The sequence below is a fragment of the Coregonus clupeaformis genome, chromosome 14 (assembly GCF_020615455.1).
Source record: "Coregonus clupeaformis isolate EN_2021a chromosome 14, ASM2061545v1, whole genome shotgun sequence".
NCBI lineage: Eukaryota > Metazoa > Chordata > Actinopteri > Salmoniformes > Salmonidae > Coregonus > Coregonus clupeaformis.
In genome coordinates, this window is record NC_059205.1 from 30,566,636 (window position 1) to 30,594,403 (window position 27,768).

Here is a 27,768-nt window from a genome sequence, read left to right on the forward strand (position 1 = left end):
AAATAGCAAGCATTTTTGAAACGGTATGTTGAGGTTGGGTTTTTGAAGAGTTTTTTCTCCAATTTATGCTTTGGCGACAAAGGCAAGTATAGGACGAGTCAACAACATTATTTGGGTATGAGTTAACAGAATATTAACTTTTAAAAGTGAGATTTCTACTTGACAGTTACTTTAACAATAGCTAAGAACTCAGCTGGGGCACATGTTGCCACCAAGGAGAGGCAAGGCAAATGTCCATGGAGGGGCAGAGGAACTTGCTGCAGTGAAGAATCAACAATGGCATTATTTCACATAGCCAGCCACGCGGCGTCGTGGGGCATATTTACTGTGCGTTGGTTGACAACTGAACAGCAAGTGTTGACTATAGTTAATAAAAAACTGTCGAACTGACTAAATAAAGTCGATCTCCTATATCCCTTTGCCATTCATACATCATGCAATGTGGTTATATGTCCAGGCCATGGTATTTGTATTTTTTATTTTTTTATTCTGGATCCCCATTAGCTGCTGCCAAGGCAGCAGCTACTCTTCCTGGGGTCAAAGCACAATTACATACAATAAAACAATACAGAGCAACATATTATTACACACTACTCTACCATAACATATCTACAATACAAAATCAATAATACAGCAAAATAACAATATTAAAATGTATGTATGAGTAGAGTGTGTCTGTTAGCATATGTTAGCGAATGCTGTGTGTGTGTGCCCGTGTGTGTGTGTCTCTCGTCACAGTTCATAAGGTGTAGTGTTATCTGGGGGTTTTTAAATCTCATTTTACTGATTGATTGAGCTACATGATGTGGAACAGAGTTCCATGAAGTCATGGCTCTATGTTGTACTGTGCGTTTCGCATAGTCTGTTCTGGACATGGGGACTGTTATGAGACCTCTGGTGGCATGGCTGTATTTGTGTCTGAGCTGTGCGCTAGTTGCTTAAAACAGACAGCTCGGAGATTTCAACGTCAATACCTTTTGACCATGACAGTTTACAATCCAGGGTTAAACCAAGCAGTTTAGTCTCCTCAACTTGCTAAAATTCCACATTATTAATTGCAATATTTAGTTGAGGTTTAGTGGATCATTTGTCCCAAATACAATGCTTTTAGGTTTTGAAATATTTAGGACCAGCTTATTTCTTGCCACCAATTCTGAAACTGACTGCAGCTCTTTGTTAACTGTTGCAGTGATTTCACTTGCTGTGTTTGCTGACGTGTACAGTGTTGAGTCATCTGCATATATAGACATACAGGCATTACTCAGTGCCAGGTCATTAGTAAAGACTGAAAAAAGTAAGGGGCCTAGACAGCTGCCCTGTAGAACGCCTGACTCTACCTAGATTATGTTGAAGGCTAACATTAAAGAACACCCTCTGTGTTCTGTTAGACATGTAACTCAATCCACAATATAGCAGGGGATATAAAGCCTTAACACATACATTTTTCCATCAGCAGATTATGATTGATAATGTCAAAAGCTGCATTGAAGTCTAACAAAACAGCTCCCACAATCTTCTTCTTATCAATTTCTCTCAGCCAATAATCAATCATTTGTGTAAGGTACCATACATGATGAATGCCCTTCCCTATAAGTGTGCTGAAAGTCTGTTCTTAATTCGTTTACTGTGAAATAGCATTGTATCTGGTCAAACACCATTTTTCCCAAAAGTTTACTAAGGGTTGGTAACAGGTTGATTGGTCAGATGTTTGAGCCAGTAAAGGGTGCTTTGCTATTCTTGGGTAGCAGAATGACTTTGGCTTCCCTCCAGGCCTGAGGGCACACACTTTCCTGTAGGCTTAGATAAAAGAGAGGGCAAATAGGAGTGGCAATACAGTCCGCTATTATACTTAGTAATTCTTCATCCAAGTTGTCAGGCCCAGATGGCTTGTCATTGTTGATAGACAACAATCATTCTTTCATCCTCTTCCACACTCACTTTACGGAATTCAAAATTACAACGCTTGCCTTGCATAATTTGGTCAGTTATGTATGGATGTATAGGTTCAGAATTTGTTGTCATGTTAAGCCTACATTTGCTAATCTTGATAATAGAAAATTCATTAAAGTAGTTGGCAATATCAGTGCGTTTTGTGATGAATGAGCCATCTGATTCAATGAATGATGGAGCAGAGTTCACCTTTTTGCCCAAAACTTCATTTAAGGTGCGCCAAAGCTTTTTACTATCATTCTTTATATTTATTTTTGTTTCATAGTACAGTTTCTTATTTTTGTTAAGTTTAGTCACATGATTTCTCAATTTACAGTACGTTTGCCAATCAGCTGTGAAACCAGACTTATTTGCCCTTTATTTTGCCTCATCACGCTCAACCCTGAAAATATGCAATGAATGTGGTTGATTTTTACGGTTAGGGAAAAATGCAATTAATAGTGCCACTTTCTAGGATGTCAATATAAATGAATGTATTTATGGTTGTTTGTAATTTTGTCTTGCCTTTTAATCATTATGTGTTATTGTTTTTAACCATCAAGGACCACTTTGGAAACACGTTTTTTAATTAATACCTTTAAGTGATATATGTCTGTTACCCAAATAATTTACAAATCAATCATAACATTCTTAAATTCCTCATCAATCCACTGGGATTTAACAGTTTTACAGTCATTTTCTTAAAATGGGTGCATGCTTATTAGTAACTGAAATAAGCAATTCAGTAAATTCTTCAAGTGCAGCTTCAGGATGTTCCTCATTACACACATCAGACCAACAACTATACTGACTGGTTTTCTGATCCACGCCCCTACCTGTTTTTTTAGGTATCTGTGACCAACAGAAGAATAACTGTATTCCCAGTCATGTAAAATCCATAGATTAGGGCCTAATTAAATTATTTCAATTGACTGATTTCCTTATATGAACTGTATATTTTTGTTCAGTTTAGTAATCATTTCAGTAAAGTTCTGCCTACGGCTTAGTATGAAACGTAACCGTAATGCTGAGGCGGCATTGGCAAGCGCTATGCTCTTAATCTCTTGATGGTTGCTAGGCAGCGCCAGTTAACCATCCTCCTGCCAGTTCTAAACTTTGCAAAGCATTTCACTTCTACCATCTCTTCGCATAGCCCACCACTAAGCATGCAATGTTTTCTTAACCACAACTGGATGGATCCATAAAGAATTACTGTGGGAATAAATATCACTGAATGATGAAAATATTGGAATAAAGTAGGCTAATGCAATTGAAGGTATCAAATTGTTGCTTACTGAAAATCCCAGTCATCCAACCGTTGTAATACATTTATAGCGATAGCCTACCCACGTGTGATCAACTAGATGATCATTTCAGCACCATTTTGATTGGAACAGCACAACTGCGCTGCTTTGAGACAAGCGTGGGGACTAGTCTTGATAAATCAATCAATGTCCGATTTCTGTTTTCACTGAATCTCCGTTTGGATATTGTAGGGCTGTCCCTGACAAAAAATTATCTTGGTCGACCGAAAGTCATCTGTTCTTTCGACCAATCGATTGGTCAACATTTTAAAAGTGTATTTTTCCATATACAGTGCATTCGGAAAGTATTAAGACCCCTTCACTTTTTCCACATTGTTACATTACAGCCTTATTCTAAAATTGAATAAATACCTTATATACATAAGTATTCAGACCCTTTGCTATGAGACTCGAAATTGAGCTCAGGTGCATCCTGTTTCCATTGATCATCCTTGAGATGTTTCTGCAACTTGATTGGAGCCCACCTGTGTAAATTCAATTGATTGGACATGATTCGGAAAGGCACCCACCTGTGTATATAAGGTCACACAGTTGACAGTGCACGTCAGAGCAACAACCAAGCCATGAGGTCGAAGGAATTGTCCGTAGAGCGCCGAGACAGGATTGTGTCGAGGCACAGATCTGGGGAAGGGCACCAAAACATTTCTGCAGCATTGAAGGTCCCCAAGAACACAGTGGCCTCCATCATTCTTAAATGCAAGACGTTTGGAACCACCAATACTCTTTTTAGAGCTGGCTGCCTGGCCAAACTGAGCAATAGGGGGAGAAGGGCCTTGGTCAGGGAGGTGACCAAGAACCCGATGGTCACTCTGACAGAGCTCCAGAGTCCCTCTGTGTAGATGGGAGAACCTTCCAAAAGGACAACCATCTCTGCAGCACTCCACCAATCAGGCCTTTATGGTAGAGTGGCCAGACGGAAGCCACTCTTCAGTAAAAAGCACATGACAGCCCGCTTGGAGTTGGCCAAAAGGCACCTAAAGACTCGCAGACCAGGAGAAACCAGATTCTCTGGTCTGATAAAACCAAAATTGAACTCTTTGGCCTGAATGTCAAGCGTCACGTCTGGAGGAAACCAGGCCCTGCTTATCACCTGGCCAATACCATCCCTACGGTGAAGCATGGTTGTGGCAGCATCATGCTGTGGGGTTGTTTTTCAGCGGCAGGGACTGGGAGACTAGTCAGGATTGAGGGAAAGATTAACAGAGAAATCTACAGAGAGATCCTTGATGAAAACATGCTCCAGAGCGCTCAAGATCTCAGACTGGGGCGAAGGTTCACCTTGCAACAGGACAACGACCTTAAGCACTACGATGGAATTTTTAATGTTTGTGTTTTTCTAATAACCAATTTCTGAGTTATTAGAAACATTATTTTTGAGTTGGTTGGAACCTCTCCAGCGTGCTGATAATAAACAGAATGATTAATTTAAGATTGACTTTTAGCGTCCCTGTGTAGAATTTTCACGACAATTTGGCGTCAAAGAACAGGATGATTGATTCTGCCTGAGGAGCTTTCCAGTGGAGGTCTGCGAGGAAAACTGGAGGCACATTTTATTAAGTGTGAGGGAAATTCCCGTCTGACCAAAAGACGACGAGACCCGCTCAGACCAGACACTTACTGTGAGCTGCCCAGGAGGAGACATATCATCCGAGAAAAATTGAGGGACGGCAACTGATTTCAGTAAGTCAATAAAAAAGTATATAAAAAAAATTAAGATAAACCAATAAAATGAAGGCGAGTAACGCATAAAAGGGTACCCATAGTCTTATAGAGAGAAGGCTAATTCACTAGACTTATGAGAAGACTAAAGTGAGGGTGTAACGGTACCATTGAAAGCCCCGCTGACAGCTGTCTGTATGCATTTATAAGAGAAGTGTCTACATGGTCTGTAGCCACTACAAATAACACAAGGTGTTTTTGAACACGGGGTGTTATTTATATGTATAGGAAGAAACGTCAAGAGAATCGTTGAAGATGCACATGAGGTAATAAGAGAGATTACCGAGTGTGTTTGGTAATAGTACTAAGTGTGTATAGATACTGTAGAGCTCCAGATCAACATGTGTACTTGGTGCATTGAGTTGGTTGGAACCTCTCCAGCGCGCTGACAAAGAATGATTCATTTAAGATTGACTTTGAGTGTCCTTGTTTAAGAATTTCCACGACAGCACACAGCCAAGGCAACACAGGATTGGCTTCGGGACAAGTCTCTGAATGTCCTCGAGTGGCCCAGCCAGAGCCCGGACTTGAACCCGATCGAACATCTCTGGAGAGACCTGAAAATAGCTGTGCAGCGACGCTCCCCATCCAACCTCACAGAGCTTGAGAGGATCTGCAGAGAAGAATGGGAGAAACTCCCCAAATACAGGTGTGCCAAGCTTGTAGCATCATACCCACAAACACCGGAGGCTGTAATCGCTGCCAAAGGTGCTTCAACAAAGTACTGAGTAAAGACTCTGAATACTCAGGTAAATGTGAGTTTTTTGCAAAAATGTCTAAAAAAAACTGTTTTTGCTTTGTCATTATGGGGTATTGTGTGTAGCCTGGCTGGGCTGATGAGAAAGTGGATTTCGCAGCGAGATTGAACAGAGTAAATAGGCATTTCAACGTCATAGCTTTAGCCGGTGGTAACTTGGGGAATAGACACCGGCTGGAATGCACTTTTAACCAATTCAGCATCCATCCATCCATATACATACACAGTACCAGTCAAAAGTTTGGACACACCTACTCATTCAAGGGTTTTTCTTAATTTTTACTATTTTCTACATTGTAGAATAATAGTGAAGACATCAAAACTATGAAATAACACATATGGAATCACGTAGTAACCAAAAAAGTTGAAATAGCCACGCTATGCCTTGATTGACAGCTTTGCACACTCTTGGCATTCTCTCAACCAGCTTCATGAGGTAGTCACCTGGAATGCATTTCAATTAACAGGTCCGCCATCTTAAAAGTTAATTAGTGGAATTTCTTTCCTTCTTAATCAGTTGTGTTGTGACAAGGTAGGAGTGGAATACAGAAGATAGTCCTATTTGGTTAAAGACCAAGTCCATATTATGGCAAGAACAGCTCAAATAAGCAAAGACAAAATGAAGGTCCATCATTACTTTAAGACATGAAGTTCAGTCAATCTGGAATTTCAAGAACTTTGAAAGTTACTTCAAGTGCAGTTGCAAAAACCATAAAGCGCTATGATAAAACTGGCTCTCATGAGGACTGCCACAGGAACAGAAGACCTAAAGTTACCTCTGCTGCAGAGGATAAGTTCATTAGAGTTACCAGCCTTAGAAATTGCAGCCCAAATAAATGCTTCAGAGTTCAAGTAACATACACATCAACATCAACTGCTCAGAGGAGACCATGTGAATCAGGCCTTCATGGTCAAATTGCTGCAAAGAAACCACTACTAAAGGACACCAATAAGAAGAAGAGACTTGCTTGGGCCAAGAAACACGAGCAACGGACATTAGACCGGTGGAAATCTGTCCTTTGGTCTGATGAGTCCAAATGTGAGATTTTTGGTTCCAACCGCCGTGTCTTTGTGAGAGGCAGAGTAGGTTAACGGATGATCTCCGCATGTGTGGTTCCCACCGTGAAACATGGAGGTGGTGGTGTGATGGTGCTTTGCTGGTGACACTGTCAGTGATTTACTTAGAATTCAAGGCACACTTAACCAGCATGGCTACCACAGCTTTCTGCAGCGATACGCCATCCCATCTGGTTTGCGCTTAGTGGGACTATAATTTGTTTTTCAACAGGACAATGACCCAAAACACATCTCCAGACTGTGTAAGAGCTATTTGACCAAGAAGGAGAGTGATGGAGTGCTGCTTCAGATGACCTGGCCTCCACAATCATCCGACCTCAACCCAATTGAGATGGTTTGGGATGAGTTGGACCGCAGAGTGAAGGAAAAGCAGCCAACAAGTGCTCAGCATATGTGGGAATTCCTTCAAGACTGTAGGAAAAGCATTCCTCATGAAGCTGGTTGAGAGAATGCCAAGAGTGTGCAAAGCTGTCATCAAGGCAAAGGGTGGCTACTTTGAAGAATCTAAAATATTAAATATATTTTGATTAGTTTAACACTTTTTTGGTTACTACATGATTCCATATGTGTTCTTTCATAGTTTTGATGTCTTCACTAATATTCTATAATGTAGAAAATAGTCAAAATAAAGAAAAACCCTTGAATGAGTAGGTGTGTCCAAACTTTTGACTGGTACTGTATACAGTTGAAGTCGGAAGTTTACATACACTTAGGTTGGAGTCATTAAAACTTGTTTTTCAACCACTCCACAAATTTCTTGTTAACAAACTATAATTTTGGCAAGTCGGTTAGGACATCTACTTTGTGCATGACACAAATAATTTTTCCAACAATTGTTTACAGACAGATAATTTCACTTATAATTCACTGTATCACAATTCCAGTGGGTCAGAAGTTTACATACACTAAGTTGACTGTGCCTTTAAACAGCTTGGAAAATCCCAGAAAATGATGTCATGGCTTTAGAAGCTTCTGATAGGCTAATTGACATCATTTGAGTCAATTGGAGGTATACCTGTGGATGTATTTCAAGGCCTACCTTCAAAGTCAGTGCCTCTTTGCTTGACATCATGGGAAAATCAAAATAAATCAGCCAAGAAAATAAATTGTAGACCTCCACAAGTCTGGTTCATCCTTGGGAGCAATTTCCAAATGCCTGAAGGTACCACGTTCATCTGTACAAACAATAGTACACAAGTATAAACACCACTGGACCACGCAGCCGTCATACCGCTCAGGAAGGATACGCATTCTCTGTCTCCTAGAGATGAACGTACTTTGGTCTGATGAAACAAAAATAGAACCGTTTGGCCATAATTACCATCGTTAAGTTTGGAGGAAAAAGGGGGTTCCTTGCAAGCCGAAGAACACCATCCCAACCGTGAAGAACGGGGGTGGCAGCATCATGCTGTGGGGGTGCTTTGCTGCAGGAGGGACTGGTGCACTTTACAAAATAGATGGCATTATGAGGAAGAAAAAATTATGTGGATATATTGAAGCAACATCTCAAGACATCAGTCAGGAAGTTAAAGGTTGGTCGCAAATGGGTCTTCCAAATGGACAATGACCCCAAGCATACTTCCAAAGTTGTGGCAAAAAGGCTTAAGGACAACAAAGTCAAGGTATTGGAGTGGCCATCACAAAGCCCTGACCTCAATCCTATAGAACATTTGTGGGCAGAACTGAAAAAGCATGTGCGAGCAAGGAGGCCTACAAACCTGACTCAGTTACACCAGCTCTGTCAGGAGGAATGGGCCAAAATTCACCCAACTTATTGTGGGAAGCTTGTGGAAGGCTACACGAAACGTTTGACCCAAGTTAAACAATTTAAAGGCAATGCTACCAAATACTAAGTGAGTGTATGTAAACTTCTGACCCACTGGGAATGTGATGAAAGAAATAAAAGCTGAAATAAATCATTCTCTCTACTATTATTCTGACATTTCACATTCCTCATTCTGATCCAAAATGAAAATTAGTACCCTCACGGAATCCAGGCATAGAGACATTCAACAATATAAAAAAATACATATTGAAAAAAATCAACTATTTACATTTATATTGAAAATTAATTAATTAGCCAAAGTTTATCATAAGACATGAACAAAACGCATCAGTGATTAATATTTCCTGCAACTTTCTGAAAAGGCAATGATAATGCCCGTCTGTGTCTGTGCATTGTGCGTATCTACCACTTTGTGTAGCCGTTAGCGATGCTAATGAAAACAGTCTTCTGGTAGATGGAAAGGCTATCCCAAAAACCTTCTCAATTACATGTTAGCTACAAAGTAAACTATGCTTACCTGGCAGAATGATATAATTACTTTCATCAATCCAGTAGTTATTTGTTTTGCAAACTCTACCATTGCGTGTGCTACAAAAACATGCTAAACAACAGCCTCTTGCTAGATGTGCACTTGAATTAAAGGCCAACTACAGCCAAAAATCCAAATTTCTCTGATTTGTCCCAGACCTCAAAAGTTGTCTTCTGATGTGGTTTAAGCATTGTTGTGAACTTAGAACATCCAATTGTTTTTTTTCTATTAAAGAAAAAGTGATTTTGAGAGCGAACACCTGAAAAAAAAACAGGGAAAAAACTAAACTTTTAATTTATTTCTCAAGACAATGTGGGCTATTTACTAAATGTTTCTGTTTTAATAAAATACATAATTTGAAGAACAAACATTGTGGCAACTCATATCTTGCCATAGAACAGTCAACTAAACCCTAACATTGCTGAGCCTCTCAAGCGTCTTTCCTGTAGTTTATTTTGTCTTGACAACGTAGTGGTGTGCACACTAAACAATGTGGCACAGACAGGGGGTCACATGCTACAGGATTCTTCACTTCGTGAGGATTCTACATACCACGTTGTCTCGCGAAAACAATGTGATTAGATTGTTAACGTAGCTAGAACGAGCTGTGGCTCAAAGCAGCCTCAAAATGTTTTCAGTCAGACATTCACACTTGCCATACAGAGCTGAAATATCTAGCCAATACATTTTGAATTAAATAACATTGCTTGTGAACTTCAGAGATGTAACGAGACACTTTGGCTTTGGTTAAAGGCAAGTAGGCTACAAACGCATACTAGTAGTAGTCATTGCCCCTGCTCAAGAGTCTACACATTCTGGGTGATGAGATACGTTATCACCTCACTAGCTTCTTCTCTGGCGAGCTCTCATTGGCTATTGCTGATCACCGTTCTCAAAACTTGTTGTTGCACATCTCAAACTACAAGTGCATTGCAGATTTTGTGTTGATAAAATCTAATGTTTGAAAGCATCGGGACGTCTGGGACAACTCAAAGACGGGATCAGTAGCCCTCAGATTGTGTCTCTGACCCGCTCACATTAAACGAGCGTAGGTGACGGCCGCACACCCCTAGTAGAGGAATTTTGTCTCGTATCTCATTAACTTGTCTGGGACAGCTAAATCGGGGCCAAAATCGTGTAGTGTACGCCCGACTTTACAGTTAGTTTACCATGTAAATACTCACAAAGGGCCATCATATTCAACCTCATGGGGACGTCATGGTAGATGAAACAAGATATCAGTCAAAAAGATAAGACATGTTGCTGAACTCTACCTGCTCTTGCCCTTCTGGAGAGGAGGTGGCGCTGTAGGGGATCTGCCAGGGCCTTTGGACTTGAGTAAAGCCCCAGTGGAGCGCTCCCTGATGGGGGTACAGTAAACCCTCTGGACCACCACCTCTACGTCCTGCACCACCGACCCAGCCTGGCCCAGGCCCTCGATGGTCTCTAGGAGGGAGTCACACCCTCCCCTGCTGGCTGCACCTGGGCCTCCCCGGCCGCATAAAGACTGGAGGGCAGAAATTTGGAGAGAGGGGGAAAAAAACACTTATTGGACCAGGACATCATATTTTACCTGAACAAACATAGTGGAATAGTTGTGTTACTCAATTAAGATTTGAGACACTGACTGAACCTAGCAGGTTAGCCAACACTGTACTTTACCCCACTGGTACTAATTGTGACTGTGTAGAGTGCAGACCAAAATGATAGGGCTAATCAAACCTGGGTTAACATCAACAGAATATAAGGTGGAATATCTGCCAGTAAATGTAGTGAAACCCAACCCACCTGTTTGACTCTGCCATCTCCCTCTGGTGAGGTCTTGTTGATCTCAAGCTGACCAAATGACCTGGTCAGAGAGTATGGGCTGCATCTCTCTACTGGGACCAGGGCTCTGGGGAGGGACATGCTGGTTTGTTTGGTGTCAGAGTAGACCTTCTGGCTGAAGTGTGTGTTGAGAATAATGGTATTATGTTGACCCTCAATCATGAGACTTTGCCTGTAGAGAGAAAAAAAAAGGGGGGGGATCATTTTGAAATACAGAGCATAAGTTGTGTAATACCAAATGTTGTTTAGTAAATTGACAGAAAACTATAGCTGGAATTTGACTCGGTCATCTCTCACAGACGCAATATTCAGGTTAAAAGGAGTGGAAAGGTTGAGTAAACTAAACGTATAGATTTAGGGGGGCTCTGTTCTTGCATAAGACTGCAGAGGCAGGAAGGCTGAAGAAGACGTATGATGAATGTCAAATGTAGATGGATTGATAAGCAGGCAGCCGCCTCTACCTCCATCAGTCTCCTCACTCTCTAAACACCCTACCCCCAGGCACATAGCAGATTCAGGTGGGTTAGCCTGCCCCCACGCTCCATGGAAAAATACAACTGAACTGATAAGTTTGGAATCTTTCACTGTATAGAAAGCTGCCCTTTTCTTTTCCACAACCGTGAATTCAGACAGGCTGTTCAGGATACTGTGAAAAGCGGCAAGCCTGACCAAACATGCTTCACAGTACGATCCAAAGCTCTGGTTTTTTTGTGTTTGTTAACACTTTCTTTCTTCCTGTTATTTTGATAACACGCCCAATTCAATTTCAGAATAATAGCCTATGTACATTTCAGTTGGGACTGACAAAAAATAGAAAGGAAATGTGTGCATTGCACGTCATTTGACGATCCTTTGCATGTAAAGAGGTTAATCAAAAAAAAAAATTTAATCAACAGTCATGCATTTCAGCTTATCATGGATATTCACTTCACGCCCATCTGAACAATAATTTTACAGGCAATATCCATCCTTTGAAAACATTCCATCTAATTTTGATCGCATCATCTCTCTAAGTATTTACTATGTGGATGATACTAAGTTCTGACTCAATATTAATTTTTTGATGTGACATAGGTAATAACAACATGGCTTATAGTTGACTCAGGGCCAACTGCAGTCTCTGTGGCTCCAGGTAGGCTTACATGTCCCAGCCTGCCTCTGACTGGTGATATGATGGATGAGCCAGGATAATAAATCACACTTTATACAATGTAGGCTACAGTTGCTTTCAATATAACACATTTGATATGAGGTAATTGAGTACACTTTAAAAAATGTGTTATCTAATATTCAGAAGGTGCACATTTCTGGTAGTGTCGATCATCAGGAATTTATAAAGAATAGATTGTTTTAAAATGTTGTCCGGAAGTGAACAAGTGCACAAACTACACTACTTACACACATGCATTGTTTTAGTTATAATTTAGCCTAAGATTCCTCAATGTTAATAAAGCCTCAATATAAATAGGGTGCTTCAGCACACTCAGTGTCAGAATCAAGGTTTTGAAAAACCTGTTTTCTACATTTAATCTATTAGTGTCAAGGCTATCCTAAAGGAACAACAGGAAGTGTGACCCTGCACAGTGCAGGTGACTGTTGGGAACTAGTACATGTTCACTACGTGTCATTAGACAGGTACTTTAGGTTAAGGAGTGCCTGCTGTCGTCAGAGACTGTAAGGTGAATAATGTCTGCAGGTATTTCCGCTCCGCTGCTGGCTGTGCTCCCTGCCCACTCACAAGGAGTGGGAGGCAGAAGACGGGAGGGGCCGGCCCACTCAGTGAAGGAGTATGGGGGAGGGAACAATTAAAATGACACACAGGAAGCTGATAGACAAAAGATAAAATTTGCAATGCTGGTAAAATGTATGAATTCCTGGGTTTTTCCACTTTTGGCTGTTCTAAATGAATGAATAGCTACGAGGTCCAGCAATAGGCAAATAAGCTAGGTTGAATAGTTGGTCTATATTTCATTATCAAAATACGAAATTGGGTATAAAAGAGCAGATTGTGGGTTCTATACTGAACAAAAATATAAACGCAACATGCAACAATTTCCACGATTTTAACGAGTTACAGTTCATATAAGGAAAACAGTCAATTTAAATAAATAAATTAGGCCCTAATCTATGGATTTCACATGACTGGGGAGCCATGGCCAGCCAAATAGAATGTGTTTTTCCCCCACAAAAGTGCTTTATTACAGACAGAAATACTCCTCAGTTTCATCAGCTGTCCGGGTTGCTGGTCCCAGACGATCCCGCAGGTGAAGAAGCCGGATGTGGAGGTCCTGGGCTGGCGTGGTTACACGTGGTCTGCGGTTGTGAGGCCTGTTGGAGATACTGCCAAATTCTCTATAACAACGTTGGAGGCGGCTTATGGTAGAAAAATGAACATTCAATTCTCTGACAACAGCTCTGGTGGACATTCCTGCAATTAGCATGTCAATTGCACACTCCCTCAAAACTTGAGACATCTGTGGCATTGCACATTTTAGAGTGGCCTTTCATTGTCCCCAGCACAAGGTGCACCTGTGTAATGATCATGCTGTTTAATCAGCTTCTTGATATGCCACACCTGTCAGGTGGATGGATTATCTTGGCAAAGGAGAAATGCTCACTAACAGGGATGTAAACACATTTGTGTACAACATTTGAGAGAAATAAGCTTTCTGTGCGTACGGAACATTTCTGAGATCTTTTATTTCAGCTTATGAAAGCAACACTTTTACATGTTGCCTTTATATTTTGTTCAGTATAAATGCAGAAATTATTTTGCTTTCAATAACAGTCAGCGGGAGACTACTCTTCTCCACTGCTGGTGTAAAACAATACAGATGTAAGAGAACTGCTATAATATTGCTAAGCCAATGATACACTACGCTGTGTGTGTGTGTGTGTGTGTGTGTGTGTGCGCGCAGCAGAGCAGCATGCGTTTTCAATTATGTCCTCTTGACTTCTTCCACTCTGTTCCCAAATGCTCCAGAAAAAAAAAACCTGTGTGTTTTTTCCCGGGCCGGCTTGCTGGAAATGACCTAACTACTCCACTGCCAGGAAGAGGAATCTGAAGCAGCATTCCCTGGAGCAGCTTTCGACGTCAGAGCACCGAGTAGGCCCTTGGACCTCCGCCAGGCCAGCCCCAAGCCTGGATATTCCAGAGCTGCATGCTGGACTCCCAAACTAAACCCCCAACAGCTGGAACCAGCCTCTGCCTTGCTCCTGCTCCAAAACAACTTCACACACCAACTACTCTGACTGTGTATACACTACAGCACTACATAAGTTCCTGTATCCCGTTATTACACATTTTGAAATAGAGATTACAGGTAGGCCTATATTAAAAAATATAAGTGATATTTACATTTAACATTTTAGTCATTTAGCAGAAGCTCTTATCCAGAGCGCCTTACAATTAGTGTATTATCTTAAAGGGAAAGTTCACCCAAATTAACATTACAAAATGACATTGGTTTCCTTACCCTGTAAGCAGTCTATGTACAAGGTATGACAGCAATCCATGGTTTGGTTTAGTTTCCCTGGCACGGTTTTCACATGCTAACAATTTAGCATTCAAGTCATGTGACTGATATCAGCATTTTTCATGCATCATATTCAAATAATCTACAGTGCATTCAGAAAGTATTCAGACCCCTTGATTTTTTCCACATTTTGTTACGTTACAGCCTTATTCTAAAATTGATGAAATTGTTTTTTCCCCTCATCAATCTACACACAATACCCCATAATAACAAAGCAAAAACAGTTGATTTTTTTTGCTAATTTGTTAAAAATAAAAAACAAAAATACAGTGCTATGAAAAAGTATTTGCCCCCTTTCTAATTCTCTCTACTTTTGCATATTTGTGATACTGAATGTTATCAGATCTTCAACCAAAACCTAATATTTAGATAAGGGGAACATAAGTGAACAAATAACACAACAATTACATATTTATTTCATAAACAAAGTTATGCAACACCCAATTCCCCTGTGTGAAAAAGTAATTGCCCCCTTACACTCAATAACTGGTTGTGCCACCTTTAGCTGCAATGACTCCAACCAATTACTTCCTGTAGTTGTTGATCAGTCTCTCACGTTGCTGTGGAGGAATTTTGGCCCACTCTTCCATGCAGAACTGCTTTAACTCAGTGACGTGTGGGTATTCAAGCATTAACTGCTCGTTTCAAGTCCTGCCACAACATCTCAATTGGGATTAGGTCTGGACTTTGACTAGGCCATTCCAAAACTTCCAATTTGTTGCTTTTTAGCAATTTTCATGTAGATTTGATAGTGTGTTGATGATCATCCAGGTGCTTTTTGGCAAACTTGAGTCAACTTTTTGGACAAGATTGGTCCCATTATGCCTGGCGAAAACCAAACTCTGCATTCCACAGTAAGAACATCATACCAAAAGGTCAAGCATGGTGGTGGTGGTGGTGGTGTGATGGTTTGGCGATGCTTTGCTGCCTCAGGACCTGGACGACTTGCCTTAATAGAAGGAACCATGAATTCTGCTCTGTATCAGAGAATTCTACAGGAGAATGTCAGACCATCCGTCTGTGAGCTGAAGCTGAAGCGCAGCTGGGTCATGCAGCAAGACAATGATCCAAAACACACAATCAAGTCTACATGAAGTCCACCCGTCACTGAGTTAAAGCAGTTCTGCATGGAAGAGTGGGCCAAAATTCCTCCACAGCGACGTGAGAGACTGATCAACAACTACAGGAAGCATTTGGTTGGAGTCATTGCAGCTAAAGGTGGCACAACCAGTTATTGACTGTAAGGGGGCAATTACTTTTTCACACAGGGGAATTGGGTGTTGCATAACTTTGTTAATGAAATAAATATGTAATTGTTGTGTTATTTGTTCACGTATGTTCCCTTTATCTAATTTTAGGTTTTGGTTGAAGATCTGATAACATTCAGTATCACACATATGCAAAAGTAGAGAAAATTAGAAAGGGGGCAAATACTTTTTCATAGCACTGTATTACATTTACATAAGTATTCAGACCCTTTACTCAGTACTTTGTTGAAGCACCTTTGGCAGCGAATACAGCCTCGAGTCTTCTTGGGTATGACGCTACATTTACATTTTAGTCATTTAGCAGACGCTCTTATCCAGAGCGACTTACAGTTAGTGAGTGCATACCTTGTTTTTTTTATTATTTATTTTTTATTTTTCATACTGGCCCCCCGTGGGAATCGAACCCACAACCCTGGCGTTGCAAACGCCATGCTCTACCAACTGAGCTACATCCCTGCTGGCCATTCCCTCCCCTAGACAACGCTGGGCCAATTGTGCGCCGCCCCATGGGTCTCCCGGTCACAGCCAGCTACGACAGAGCCTGGATTCGAACCAGGATCTCTAGTGGCACAGCTAGCACTGCGATGCAGTGCCTTAGACCACTGCGCCACTCGGGAGACTACAAGCTTGGCACACCTATATTTGGGGAGTGTCTCCCATTCTTCTCTGTAGATTCTCTCAAGCTCTGTCAGGTTGGATGAAGAGCGTCGCTGCACAGCTATTTTCAGGTCTCTCCAGAGATGTTCGATCGGGTTCAAGTCCGAGCTCTGGCTGGGCCACTCAAGGACATTCAGAGACTTGTCCTGAAGCCACTACTGCGTAGACTTGGCTGTGTGCTTTGGGTTGTTGTCCTATTGGAAGGTGAACCTTCGCCCCCAGTCTGAGGTCCTGAGCACTCTGGAGCAGGTTTTCATCAAGGATCTCTCTGTACTTTGCTCCGTTCATCTTTCCCTCGATCCTGACTAGTCTCCCAGTCCCTGCCGCTGAAAAACAATCTCACAGCATGATGCTGCCACCACCATGCTTCACCGTAGGGATGGTGCCAGGTTTCCTGCAGACGTGACGCTTGGCATTCAGGCCAAAGAGTTCAATCTTGGTTTCATCAGACCAGAGAATCTTGTTTCTCATGGTCTGAGAATCCGTTAGGTACCTTTTGGCAAACTCCAAAAGGTACCTGAGGAGTGGCTTCCGTCTGGCCACTCTACCATAAAGGTCTGATTGGTGGAGTGCTGCAGACATGGTTGTCCTTCTGGAAGGTTCTTCCATCTACACAGAGGGACTCTGGAGCTCTGTCAGAGTGACCATCGGGTTCTTGGTCACCTCCCTGACCAAGGCCCTTCTCCCCCGACTGCACAGTTTGGCCGGGTGGACAGCTCTAGAAAGTGTGTTGGTGGTTCCAACGTTCTTCCATTTAAGAATGATGGAGGCCACTGTGTTCTTGGGGACCTTCAATGCTGCAGAAATTTTTTGGTACCCTTCCCCAGATCTGTACCTCGACACAATCCTGTCTGGGAGCTCTACGGACAATTCCTTCCACCTCATGGCTTTTTGCTCTGACATGCACTGTCAACTGTGGGACCTTATATAAACAGATGTGTTATTTTCCAAATCATGTCCAATCAATTGAATTTACCACAGGTGGACTCCAATCAAGTTGTAGAAACATCAAGGATGATCAATAGCAAAAGGGTCTGAATATGTAAATAAGGTATTTCCGTTTATTTACTTAATACATTTGCAAACATTTCTAAAAAGCTGTTTTCGCTTTGTCATTATAGGGTATTGTGTGTAGATTGATGAGGAAAATGTGTTATTTAATCCATTTTAGAATAAGGCTGTAGCGTAACAAAATGTGGAAAAGGGAAGGGGTCTGAATACTTTCCAAATGCACTGTATAAGTGACTTTGTTGCGTTTCACAATCAATTTGAGATACTTTTGGATGATTTGGACATGAAGCATGAAAAATGCTAATATCGGTCCCATGACTTGAATGGGATTTGTGCCAGAAATGCTAAAACTTCAGCATGTGGAAACAGTGCCAGGGAAACTAAACCAAAGCATGAATTGTTGTCATACCTTGTCAATAGACTGCTTACAGTGAGTACTTTTACATGCAGACAATAATATGATTATTGCGGATAGTGAGATTAATATAATAAGTTGATTAAAGCGTTTACATGCTTTGCAAGAAGAACGATTTCCCTAATAATCCTGCTTACATGGCATGGACACATCTGAAATCAGGCTACAAGATGGCATTCTGATAAATGAAGAAAATCTAAATAAACATTCTACCATAGCGACAATGTTATATTTGGGAAGCATATGTGATTCGGAGTTCGGACACAAAGTTTGTATGTGAAAACTACTTTTAAAGACCCATACATTCAGTTGTTCTGAACTCTTCACTTGCGCTAAAGAGGGAGGCTCGTTTGGCTGGTGCTAGCACACGTACAGATCAAATACACAGCTGGAACGCCTTTTAAGGTGTTTACATGTCCTAATAATTCTAAAGACTGCTCAGAAAACCAGGTGTTTTAATCGCCATATGCTTACTTCGATTTTGACCTCGCGCCGATTACAATAAGCAGAGTAAGGTGTTTAGATGACCATTGAATAATCTGCCTACTACCATAATCAGTTTAACATAGAATTATTACTGTGCATGTAAACGTACTCACTGTAAAGAAACCAATGTATCATTTTGTAATTTGGGTAACTATCCCTTTAAGATAACTAGGTGAGACAACCACATCACAGTCAAAGTAAGTACATTTTCCCTCAAAGTAATTATCAGCGAAGTCAGTGCTAGTCGGAAAAGACAAGTGCAGGCAATTTTATGACTATAGTTTTGCTGCATGAGGAAGATGTGTAGATAACATATAATGACTTGGGCATTTCCCCTTTTAATATTAAAGTGATTCCTTGACACCATAACTGTGCATTACTAACTATTGCAGACTAATGCTCTCTCACCATGGTGGGTATATATGGATGAGGTCTCTAGGCGCAGGCATGAGCTGGGCAGTCGTCTCCTTATTGAACAGTACCAGGACCCGAGCTCTGCTTTTGGTGGAGAGAGGGGGGGTGTGGTGTGTAGCAGAGGGGTTGTGCTGGTCAGCTCTTGTCGTAGTGGTGGAGCTGTTGGATGAAGGCCTGTGGTGGCCTGTAGCAGGGGGGTGGTGTTGCTCACACAGGGCCAGCTGCATGCAGCTCTCCTCCTGGACTGACAGGACCTCCAGCACCAGCACCCCAGGCTTATTCACTGGAGGACAGACAAGAACAACACAGATGGTGTGGGATGTGAGTGTCTGTGTGGGGTCACTCGTCTCGCATGGTTAGGGTCAATTCAGTTTTCAATTAAGGAAGTTCAATAGAAATTAACTTCCTGAATCTGAAAAAAATATTCATTACAGTTTCACTAAGTGTCACTCATGATGAGATATATCTTATGAGAGTGATTATGTGAATGAATAAAGTAGGCTATAACTATGATCCTGTAATGAAATGCAGCAACTGGAAAGCTCATCCATTCAGTGAGGTTCTTGCAAATGCTTTTGGGTGAATCTTGTGTGCCTGCCGCATCCAGCAAGCTGAGAGCGGCTCTCTAGAGAACAAAACATACCCAACGTCCCAATTCAAACAAACCTGCCATAGACAAATAAGCAGAGTGTGACTCAGCTCAATGTAATGTGTGCGTGTAACACTGACCATACAGTGGGGGAAAAAAGTAATTAATCAGCCACCAATTGTGCAAGTTCTCCCACTTAAAAAGATGAGAGGCCTGTAATTTTCATCATAGGTACACGTCAACTATGACAGACAAATTGAGAAGAAAAAAATCCAGAATTTTTTATGAATTTATTTGCAAATTATGGTGGAAAATAAGTATTTGGTCACCTACAAACAAGCAAGATTTCTGGCTATCACAGACCTGTAACTTCTTCTTTAAGAAGCTCCTCTGTCCTCCATTCGTTACGTGTATTAATGGCACCTGTTTGAACTTGTTATCAGTATAAAAGACACCTGTCCACAACCTCAAACAGTCACACTCCACTATGGCCAAGACCAAAGAGCTGTCAAAGGACACCAGAAACAAAATTGTAGACCTGCACCAGGCTGGGAAGACTGCATCTGCAATAGGTAAGCAGCTTGGTTTGAAGAAATCAACTGTGGGAGCAATTATTAGGAAATGGAAGACATACAAGACCACTGATAATCTCCCTCGATCTGGGGCTCCACGCAAGATCTCACCCCGTGGGGTCAAAATGATCACAAGAACGGTGAGCAAAAATCCCCGAACCACACGGGGGGGACCTAGTGAATGACCAGCAGAGAGCTGGGACCAAAGTAACAAAGCCTACCATCAGTAACACACTACACCGCCAGGGACTCAAATCCAGCAGTGCCAGACGTGTCCCCCTGCTTAAGCCAGTACATGTCCAGGCCCATCTGAAGTTTGCTAGAGTGCATTTGGATGATCCAGAAGAGGATTGGGAGAATGTCATATGAAACCAAAATAGAACTTTTTGGTAAAAACTCAACTCGTCGTGTTTGGAGGACAAAGAATGCTGAGTTGCATCCAAAGAACACCATACCTACTGTGAAGCATGGGGGTGGAAACATCATGCTTTGGGGCTGTTTTTCTGCAAAGGGACCAGGACGACTGATCCGTGTAAAGGAAAGAATGAATGGGGCCATGTATCGTGAGATTTTGAGTGAAAACCTCCTTCCATCAGCAAGGGCATTGAAGATGAAACGTGGCTGGGTCTTTCAGCATGACAATGATCCCAAACACACCGCCCGGGTAACGAAGGAGTGGCTTCGTAAGAAGCATTTCAAGGTCCTGGAGTGGCCTAGCCAGTCTCCAGATCTCAACCCCATAGAAAATCTTTGGAGGGAATTGAAAGTCCGTGTTGCCCAGCGACAGCCCCAAAACATCAATGCTCTAGAGGAGATCTGCATGGAGGAATGGGCCAAAATACCAGCAACAGTGTGTGAAAACCTTGTGAAGACTTACAGAAAACGTTTGACCTGTGTCATTGCCAACAAAGGGTATATAACAAAGTATTGAGAAACTTTTGTTATTGACCAAATACTTATTTTCCACCATAATTTGCAAATAAATTCATTAAAAATCCTACAATGTGATTTTCTGGATTTTTTTTCTCATTTTGTCTGTCATAGTTGACGTGTACCTATGATGAAAATTACAGGCCTCTCTCATCTTTTTAAGTGGGAGAACTTGCACAATTGGTGGCTGACTAAATACTTTTTTCCCCCACTGTATACAGTGGGAAGAACAAGTATTTGATACACTGCCGATTTTGCAGGTTTTCCTACTTACAAAGCATGTAGAGGTCTGTAATTTTTATCATAGGTACACTTCAACTGTGAGAGACGGAATCTAAAACAAAAATCCAGAAAATCACATTGTATGATTTTTAAGTAATTCATTTGCATTTTATTGCATGAGTATTGCATGCATAAGTATTTGATACATCAGAAAAGCAGAACTTAATATTTGGTACAGAAACCTTTGTTTGCAATTACAGAGATCATACGTTTCCTGTAGGTCTTGACCAGGTTTGCACACACTGCAGCAGGGATTTTGGCCCACTCCTCCATACAGACCTTCTCCAGATCCTTCAGGCTTCGGGGCTGTCGCTGGGCAATACGGACTTTCAGCTCCCTCCAAAGATTTTCTATTGGGTTCAGGTCTGGAGACTGGCTAGGCCACTCCAGGACCTTGAGATGCTTCTTACGGAGCCACTCCTTAGTTGCCCTGGCTGTGTGTTTTGGGTCGTTGTCATGCTGGAAGACCCAGCCACGACCCATCTTCAATGCTCTTACTGAGGGAAGGAGGTTGTTGGCCAAGATCTCGCGATACATGGCCCCATCCATCCTCCCCTCAATACGGTGCAGTCGTCCTTTCCCCTTTGCAGAAAAGCATCCCCAAAGAATTGTTTCCACCTCCATGCTTCACTGTTGGGATGGTGTTCTTGGAGTTGTACTCATCCTTCTTCTTCCTCCAAACACGGCGAGTGGAGTTTAGACCAAAAAGCTCTATTTTTGTCTCATCAGACCACATGACCTTCTCCCATTCCTCCTCTGGATCATCCAGATGGTCATTGGCAAACTTCAGACGGGCCTGGACATGCGCTGGCTTGAGCAGGGGGACCTTGCGTGCGCTGCAGGATTTTAATCCATGACGGCGTAGTGTGTTACTAATGGTTTTCTTTGAGACTGTGGTCCCAGCTCTCTTCAGGTCATTGACCAGGTCCTGCCGTATAGTTCTGGGCTGATCCCTTACCTTCCTCATGATCATTGATGCCCCACGAGGTGAGATCTTGCATGGAGCCCCAGACCGAGGGTGATTGACCGTCATCTTGAACTTCTTCCATTTTCTAATAATTGCGCCAACAGTTGTTGCCTTCTCACCAAGCTGCTTGCCTATTGTCCTGTAGCCCATCCCAGCCTTGTGCAGGTCTACAATTTTATCCCTGATGTCCTTACACAGCTCTCTGGTCTTGGCCATTGTGGAGAGGTTGGAGTCTGTTTGATTGAGTGTGTGGACAGGTGTCTTTTATACAGTTAACGAGTTCAAACAGGTGAAGTTAATACAGGTAATGAGTGGAGAACAGGAGGGATTCTTAAAGAAAAACTAACAGGTCTGTGAGAGCCGGAATTCTTACTGGTTGGTAGGTGATCAAATACTTATGTCATGCAATAAAATGCAAATGAATTACTTAAAAATCATACAATGGGATTTTCTGGATTTTTGTTTTAGATTCCGTCTCTCACAGTTGAAGTGTACCTATGATAAAAAATTACAGACCTCTACATGCTTTGTAAGTAGGAAAACCTGCAAAATCGGCAGTGTATCAAATACTTGTTCTCCCCACTGTATCATGCTGTTTGTGATGTGAATCATGACGATATTAGTGCGCTCCAATTCAATGCAAGACAAGGCAGCTCTATGTTGGAGTATGTGACAATCACTGATATTTGCCTGAGAGGATTTACAACAGGAGGGTTCATCAACACCAGCACTAAGTGGAAGGAATTGTTAGAACATGTATCATATCCAGAGATATGTTCCTCCGTTTGGCACACATAAGACATACTATACCGAACAAAAATATAAACGCAACATGCAAAAATTCAGATTTACAGTTCATATAAGGAACTTAGTCAACTGAAATAAATGAATTAGGCCCTAATCTATGGATTTCACATGACTGGGCAGGGGCGCAGCCATGGGTGGGCCTGGGAGGGCATAGGGTGGGCCACGGGGGAGCCAATCAGAATTAGTTTTTACCCACAAAAGGGTTTATTACAGACAGAAATACTCCCCCACACTTCTCCAGCATGCCAGTGGCCATCGAAGGTGAGCATTTGCCCACTGAAGTCGGTTACAACGCCGAACTGCAGTCAGGTCAAGACCCTGGTGAGGATGACGAGCACGCAGATGAGCTTCTCTGAGATGGTTTCTGTCAGTTAGTGCAGAAATTCTTTGTTTGGGCAAACCCCCAGTTTCAACAGCTGTCCGGGTGGCTGGTCTCAGACGATCCTGCTGGTGAAGAAGCCGGATATGGAGGTCCTGAGCTGGCGTGGTTACCTGTGGTCTGCGGTTGTGAGGCCGGTTGAAAATACTGCCAAATTCTCTAAAACGAAGTTGGAGGTGGCTTATGGTAGAGAAATTAACATTAAATTATCTGGCAACAGTTCTGGTGGACATTCCTGCAGTGAGCATGCCAAATGCACGCTCCCTCAAAACTTGAGACATCTGTGTCATTGTGTTGTGACAAAACTGTGGCCTTTTATTGTCCCCAGCACAAGGTGCACCTGTGTAATGATCCTGCTGTTTAATCAGCTTCTTGATATGCCACACCTGTGAGATGCATGGATTATCTTGGCAAAGGAGAAATGCTCACTAACAAGGCTGTAAACAAATTTGTGCACAACATTGGAGAAATAAGCTTTTTGTATGTAAATAACATTTCTGTGATCTTTTATTTCAGCTCATGAAACATGACTTTACGTGTTGCGTTTATATTTGTGTTCAGTATATAACAATGATAATGAACCCTTTATTAGTGGGCAGGTGAATACAGGACAGACTGAATGGAGTCCTCCTTCTGACCTGCAATAAACAAATAAATCTAAAGTGGAATAGTGTGTGAAGGAATAACATCAATGACTGACGCAGACACTTGTGCGCACACACACACAGCTTATTCTTGTGAGAATGAACAGGTTTGCTACAGCTGGTGCTGATTAGTGCTTTTTGAGGCCGGTTCGGTTTCAGTTCAATTAGTAAAAAATAAAAAATGTATTTAGATTATTATTATTATTTGTTGTTACAAACATTAAATGCACTATGCATTATGTGGGTTGAATGCTGTAACACAGAATAAAACAATTAATAAAAGTTCCATGATAGTAGTGACAGTCCATTACTGCTAATCACTTTGTTTTATTTGATGACTTTATTATTTAATTGCAAGTCATCATCTCATCTCTATAGAGCTGCTGCCTATGCTGTCTGACAAAATCACAATTTTACTAGTTCTTCAAAGTAAATAAGGCATACTTTTATGACTGCTGAATACCAACTATCAATCACTATTTTCAGGTAGAGATACTGTCCCTTGCAAAGCAACTGCTCTCTATCCCTCTTGATTGCGCATTCTTGTCTCATATGTAGCAGGCTAAAAGAAACACAGACCGGACAAGTAGGCGTGCAATGGATTATGATCAATGTAGTTAATTACCACATTTTCTGCTATAAACTATGTTGAATATTGGCCGGTTGGAAACTACAACTCCCTACTAAATCACACAGTTCGTGCTTGATCTAGAGTGCACAAAAAATAAAAAATAAGAACTAAATGAAATACAAATAATCAATTTAAGTTGGTCATTTAGTTGTTAATCGCTCAGCACTAATAATAGCTCAAGCTAGTTGTGTTGAAATAACTGCCGGTGTTATTGTTTGTGTAGATGCTCTTAAATCAATGTGAGAAAGTCAACAAACAAAAGTGGCAACACTAGTATGCAGTATAGCACACTTATGTGCATTGTTATGATCCAGGATGAGGGCCAAATACTCACACTAGATGTCACATGATTCTAAAAATGAGGCCAAGTTAGAGCAAACTTCTTCAATTTAACATTCTATCTTCTACAAGTTCTTCTCTCACTCCGACGAAAGACAACCAAGCCAACTAACTGACCTACTGACTGAACACGAGTTGGAAAAGGTGGGCGTTTTTAGGGTTGTGTTTTTCCACGATCAACTGTCACATTAAAATAGTGGTTTAACCTAATTATCTAGGAGCCAATGATAATGAGGGTAGACTCGTGCTTTGGTAGCACCATGGAAAGAAAAGACAAGTCAGCAAGCAGAGTGCTTCCTGTCACCTACGTACTGGCCCCGACGAACCAAATTCACTGCTGCCACAATTATCAACGAGCAACCAGCATTTCCTCCACACGCTCCAGTCTTCACGTGACCACAGATCTGCGCAGAGAATCACACCTGCCTGAGAGATTGACTTCTGTCTCAGAGAGAGCATCAAATCAAAGTTAATCTTGAACCATTAACGGAGAATACTTAGCATACGTAGGAATGTGTGGTAACGGTGACCCTTTCATAAGCCCTTTTGGGTTTCTATTCTCACCGTGCACATTATGTTTCATTTCACCTCTGCATGTTTGTTGTTGTTTCTCAGTTTTTACAATTTAAAATAAAACAAACTCTGTAGCCTAATACCTGTGCCTATAGTGTAGTGATGGGAGAGGAAAAAAATCAATACAGTTACATATCGGAAAACTATTTTTGACAATATATCGCATAGTTTTGACAAATCGCATTATTTTTGCGCTAGTTGGTTGTATCTTTACCAAAAGTTCAGTATTTTTCCTTCATAGCTTGTTCTCCATATTCTTTTTAAATACAGAGACCATTTGTTTTCAGCACTTTTATTTCCATGACTGATCAAAACTCGTTTTCTCATGGCTCTCTCTTGTCCCTCTGCAGCAGACATATGGTGAGCAATATGTTTGGAACATCGAATCGCAATAAATTCACAGTATCGAATCGCAATACATATAGGATCATGAGAATCACAATACATATCGTATTGGCACCAAAGTGTCATGATAATATCATATTGATCGTATCGTGAGGTCCCTGGCAATTCCCAGCCCTACTTTAGTGGTGTAAGACACAGACTTGTGCGTTTGTTTGTTGTCTGTATTACCTGTGGCTGTGGCTGTAGTAGTAGTAGTAGTAGTAGTAGTAGTAGTGTGAGAAATGGACTGGTGCCTCCAGAAGCTGATGGCTGACCTCTGTCTGCACTGGAGTCGGTTCAGTCGCTCCGCCAGGCCGCCACTGTAGGAAACACACACCACCTTCAATATCCTCAAGAATACTGTATAAATAGCGCTCAATACAGGCTAAGCTACTTTAAAATTGATTTATAAGAAGTGAACATTATTCTGTGCTGTGCATCCAAGCTATAGACTGTTTGATACCGTCCGGCAAATGGTACCAGAGCTACAGTCGGCATGCCAATTGCACGCTCCCTCAAAACTTGAGACATCTGTGGCATTGTGATGTGTGACATAACTGCACATTTTAGAGTGGCCTTTTATTGTCCCCAGCACAAGGTGCACCTGTGTAATGATCATGCTGTTTAATCAGCTTCTTGATATGCCACACCTGTCAGGTGGATGGATTACCTTGGCAAAGGAGAAATGCTAACAGGGATGTAAACAAATTTGTCCACAATTTGAGAGAAATAAGCTTTTTGTGCATATGGACATTTTTTCGGATCTTTCATTTCAGCTAATGAAACCAACACTTTACATGTTGCATTTATATTTTTGTTCAGTGCATTCGGAAAGTATTCAGACCCCTTGACTTTTTCCACATTGTTACGTTACAGCCTTATTCTAAAATGAATACAATATTTACATAAGTATTCAGACTCTTTGCTATGAGACTCGAAATTGAGCTCAGGTGCATCCTGTTTCCATTGATCATCCTTGAGATGTGTCTACAACTTGATTTGAGTCCACCTGTGGTAAATTCAATTACTTGGACATGATTTGGAAAGGCACACACCTGTCTATAAGGTCCCACAGTTGACAGTGCATGTCAGAGCAAAGACCAAGCCATGAGGTCGAAGGAATTGTCCGCAGAGCACCGAGACAGGATTTTGTCGAAGCACAGATCTGGGGAAGGGTACCTAAACATTTCTGCAGCATTGAAGGTGCCCAAGAACACAGGCCTCCATCATTCTTAAATGGAAGAAGTTTGGAACCACCTAGATTCTTCCTAGAGCCAGCCGACCCGGGCAAACTGAGCAATCGGGGGAGAAGGGCCTTGGTCAGGGAGGTGGCCAAGAACCCAATGGTTACTCTGACAGAGCTCCAGAGTTCCTCTGTGGAGATGGGAGAAACATCCAGCTGGTTGAGAGAATGCCAAGAGTGTGCAAAGCTGTCATCAAGGCAAAGGGTGGCTATTTGAAGAATCTCAAATATAACATTATTTTGATTAGTTTTAACACTTTTTTGGTGTTATTTCAGTTTTGATGTCTTCACTATTATTCTACAATAAAGAAAAACCCTTGAATGAGTAGGTGTTTCCAAACTTTTGACTGGTACTGTAAATCGGAAAGTACAGATACCCCCCAAAAAATATTTCTACGTAAGTACTTTACACCATTGTGTACAACCAAAGAATTTCTGCACAAACTGCCAGAAACCGTCTCAGGGAAACTCATCTGCGTGCTTGTCGTCCTCACCAGGGTCTTGACCAGGCCGCAGTTCGGCGTCGTAACCGACTTCAGTGGGCAAATGCTCACGTTCGATGGCCACTGGCACGCTAGAGAAGTGTGCTCTTCACGGACGAATCCTGGTTTCAACTGTACCGGGCAGATGGCAGACAGCGTGTATGGCATTGTGTGGGCAAGCGGTTTGCTGATGTCAACATTGTGAACAGA

General features: G+C 41.7%; 1 protein-coding gene across 1 annotated transcript in view; it reads right to left on the minus strand.

Annotated features, from left to right (window-relative positions):
• Positions 1-27,768, minus strand: part of spidr (scaffold protein involved in DNA repair) — a 76,716-nt gene that overhangs the window by 19,648 nt on the left and 29,300 nt on the right. Inside the window, exons 7-10 of the mRNA XM_041896349.2 lie at positions 26,023-26,153; positions 18,731-19,019; positions 10,911-11,121; positions 10,397-10,629 (exon numbers count right to left, since the gene is read on the minus strand). Coding sequence (XP_041752283.2) covers positions 10,397-10,629; positions 10,911-11,121; positions 18,731-19,019; positions 26,023-26,153 — 864 coding nt within the window. The remainder of the gene's footprint in view (positions 1-10,396; positions 10,630-10,910; positions 11,122-18,730; positions 19,020-26,022; positions 26,154-27,768) is intronic.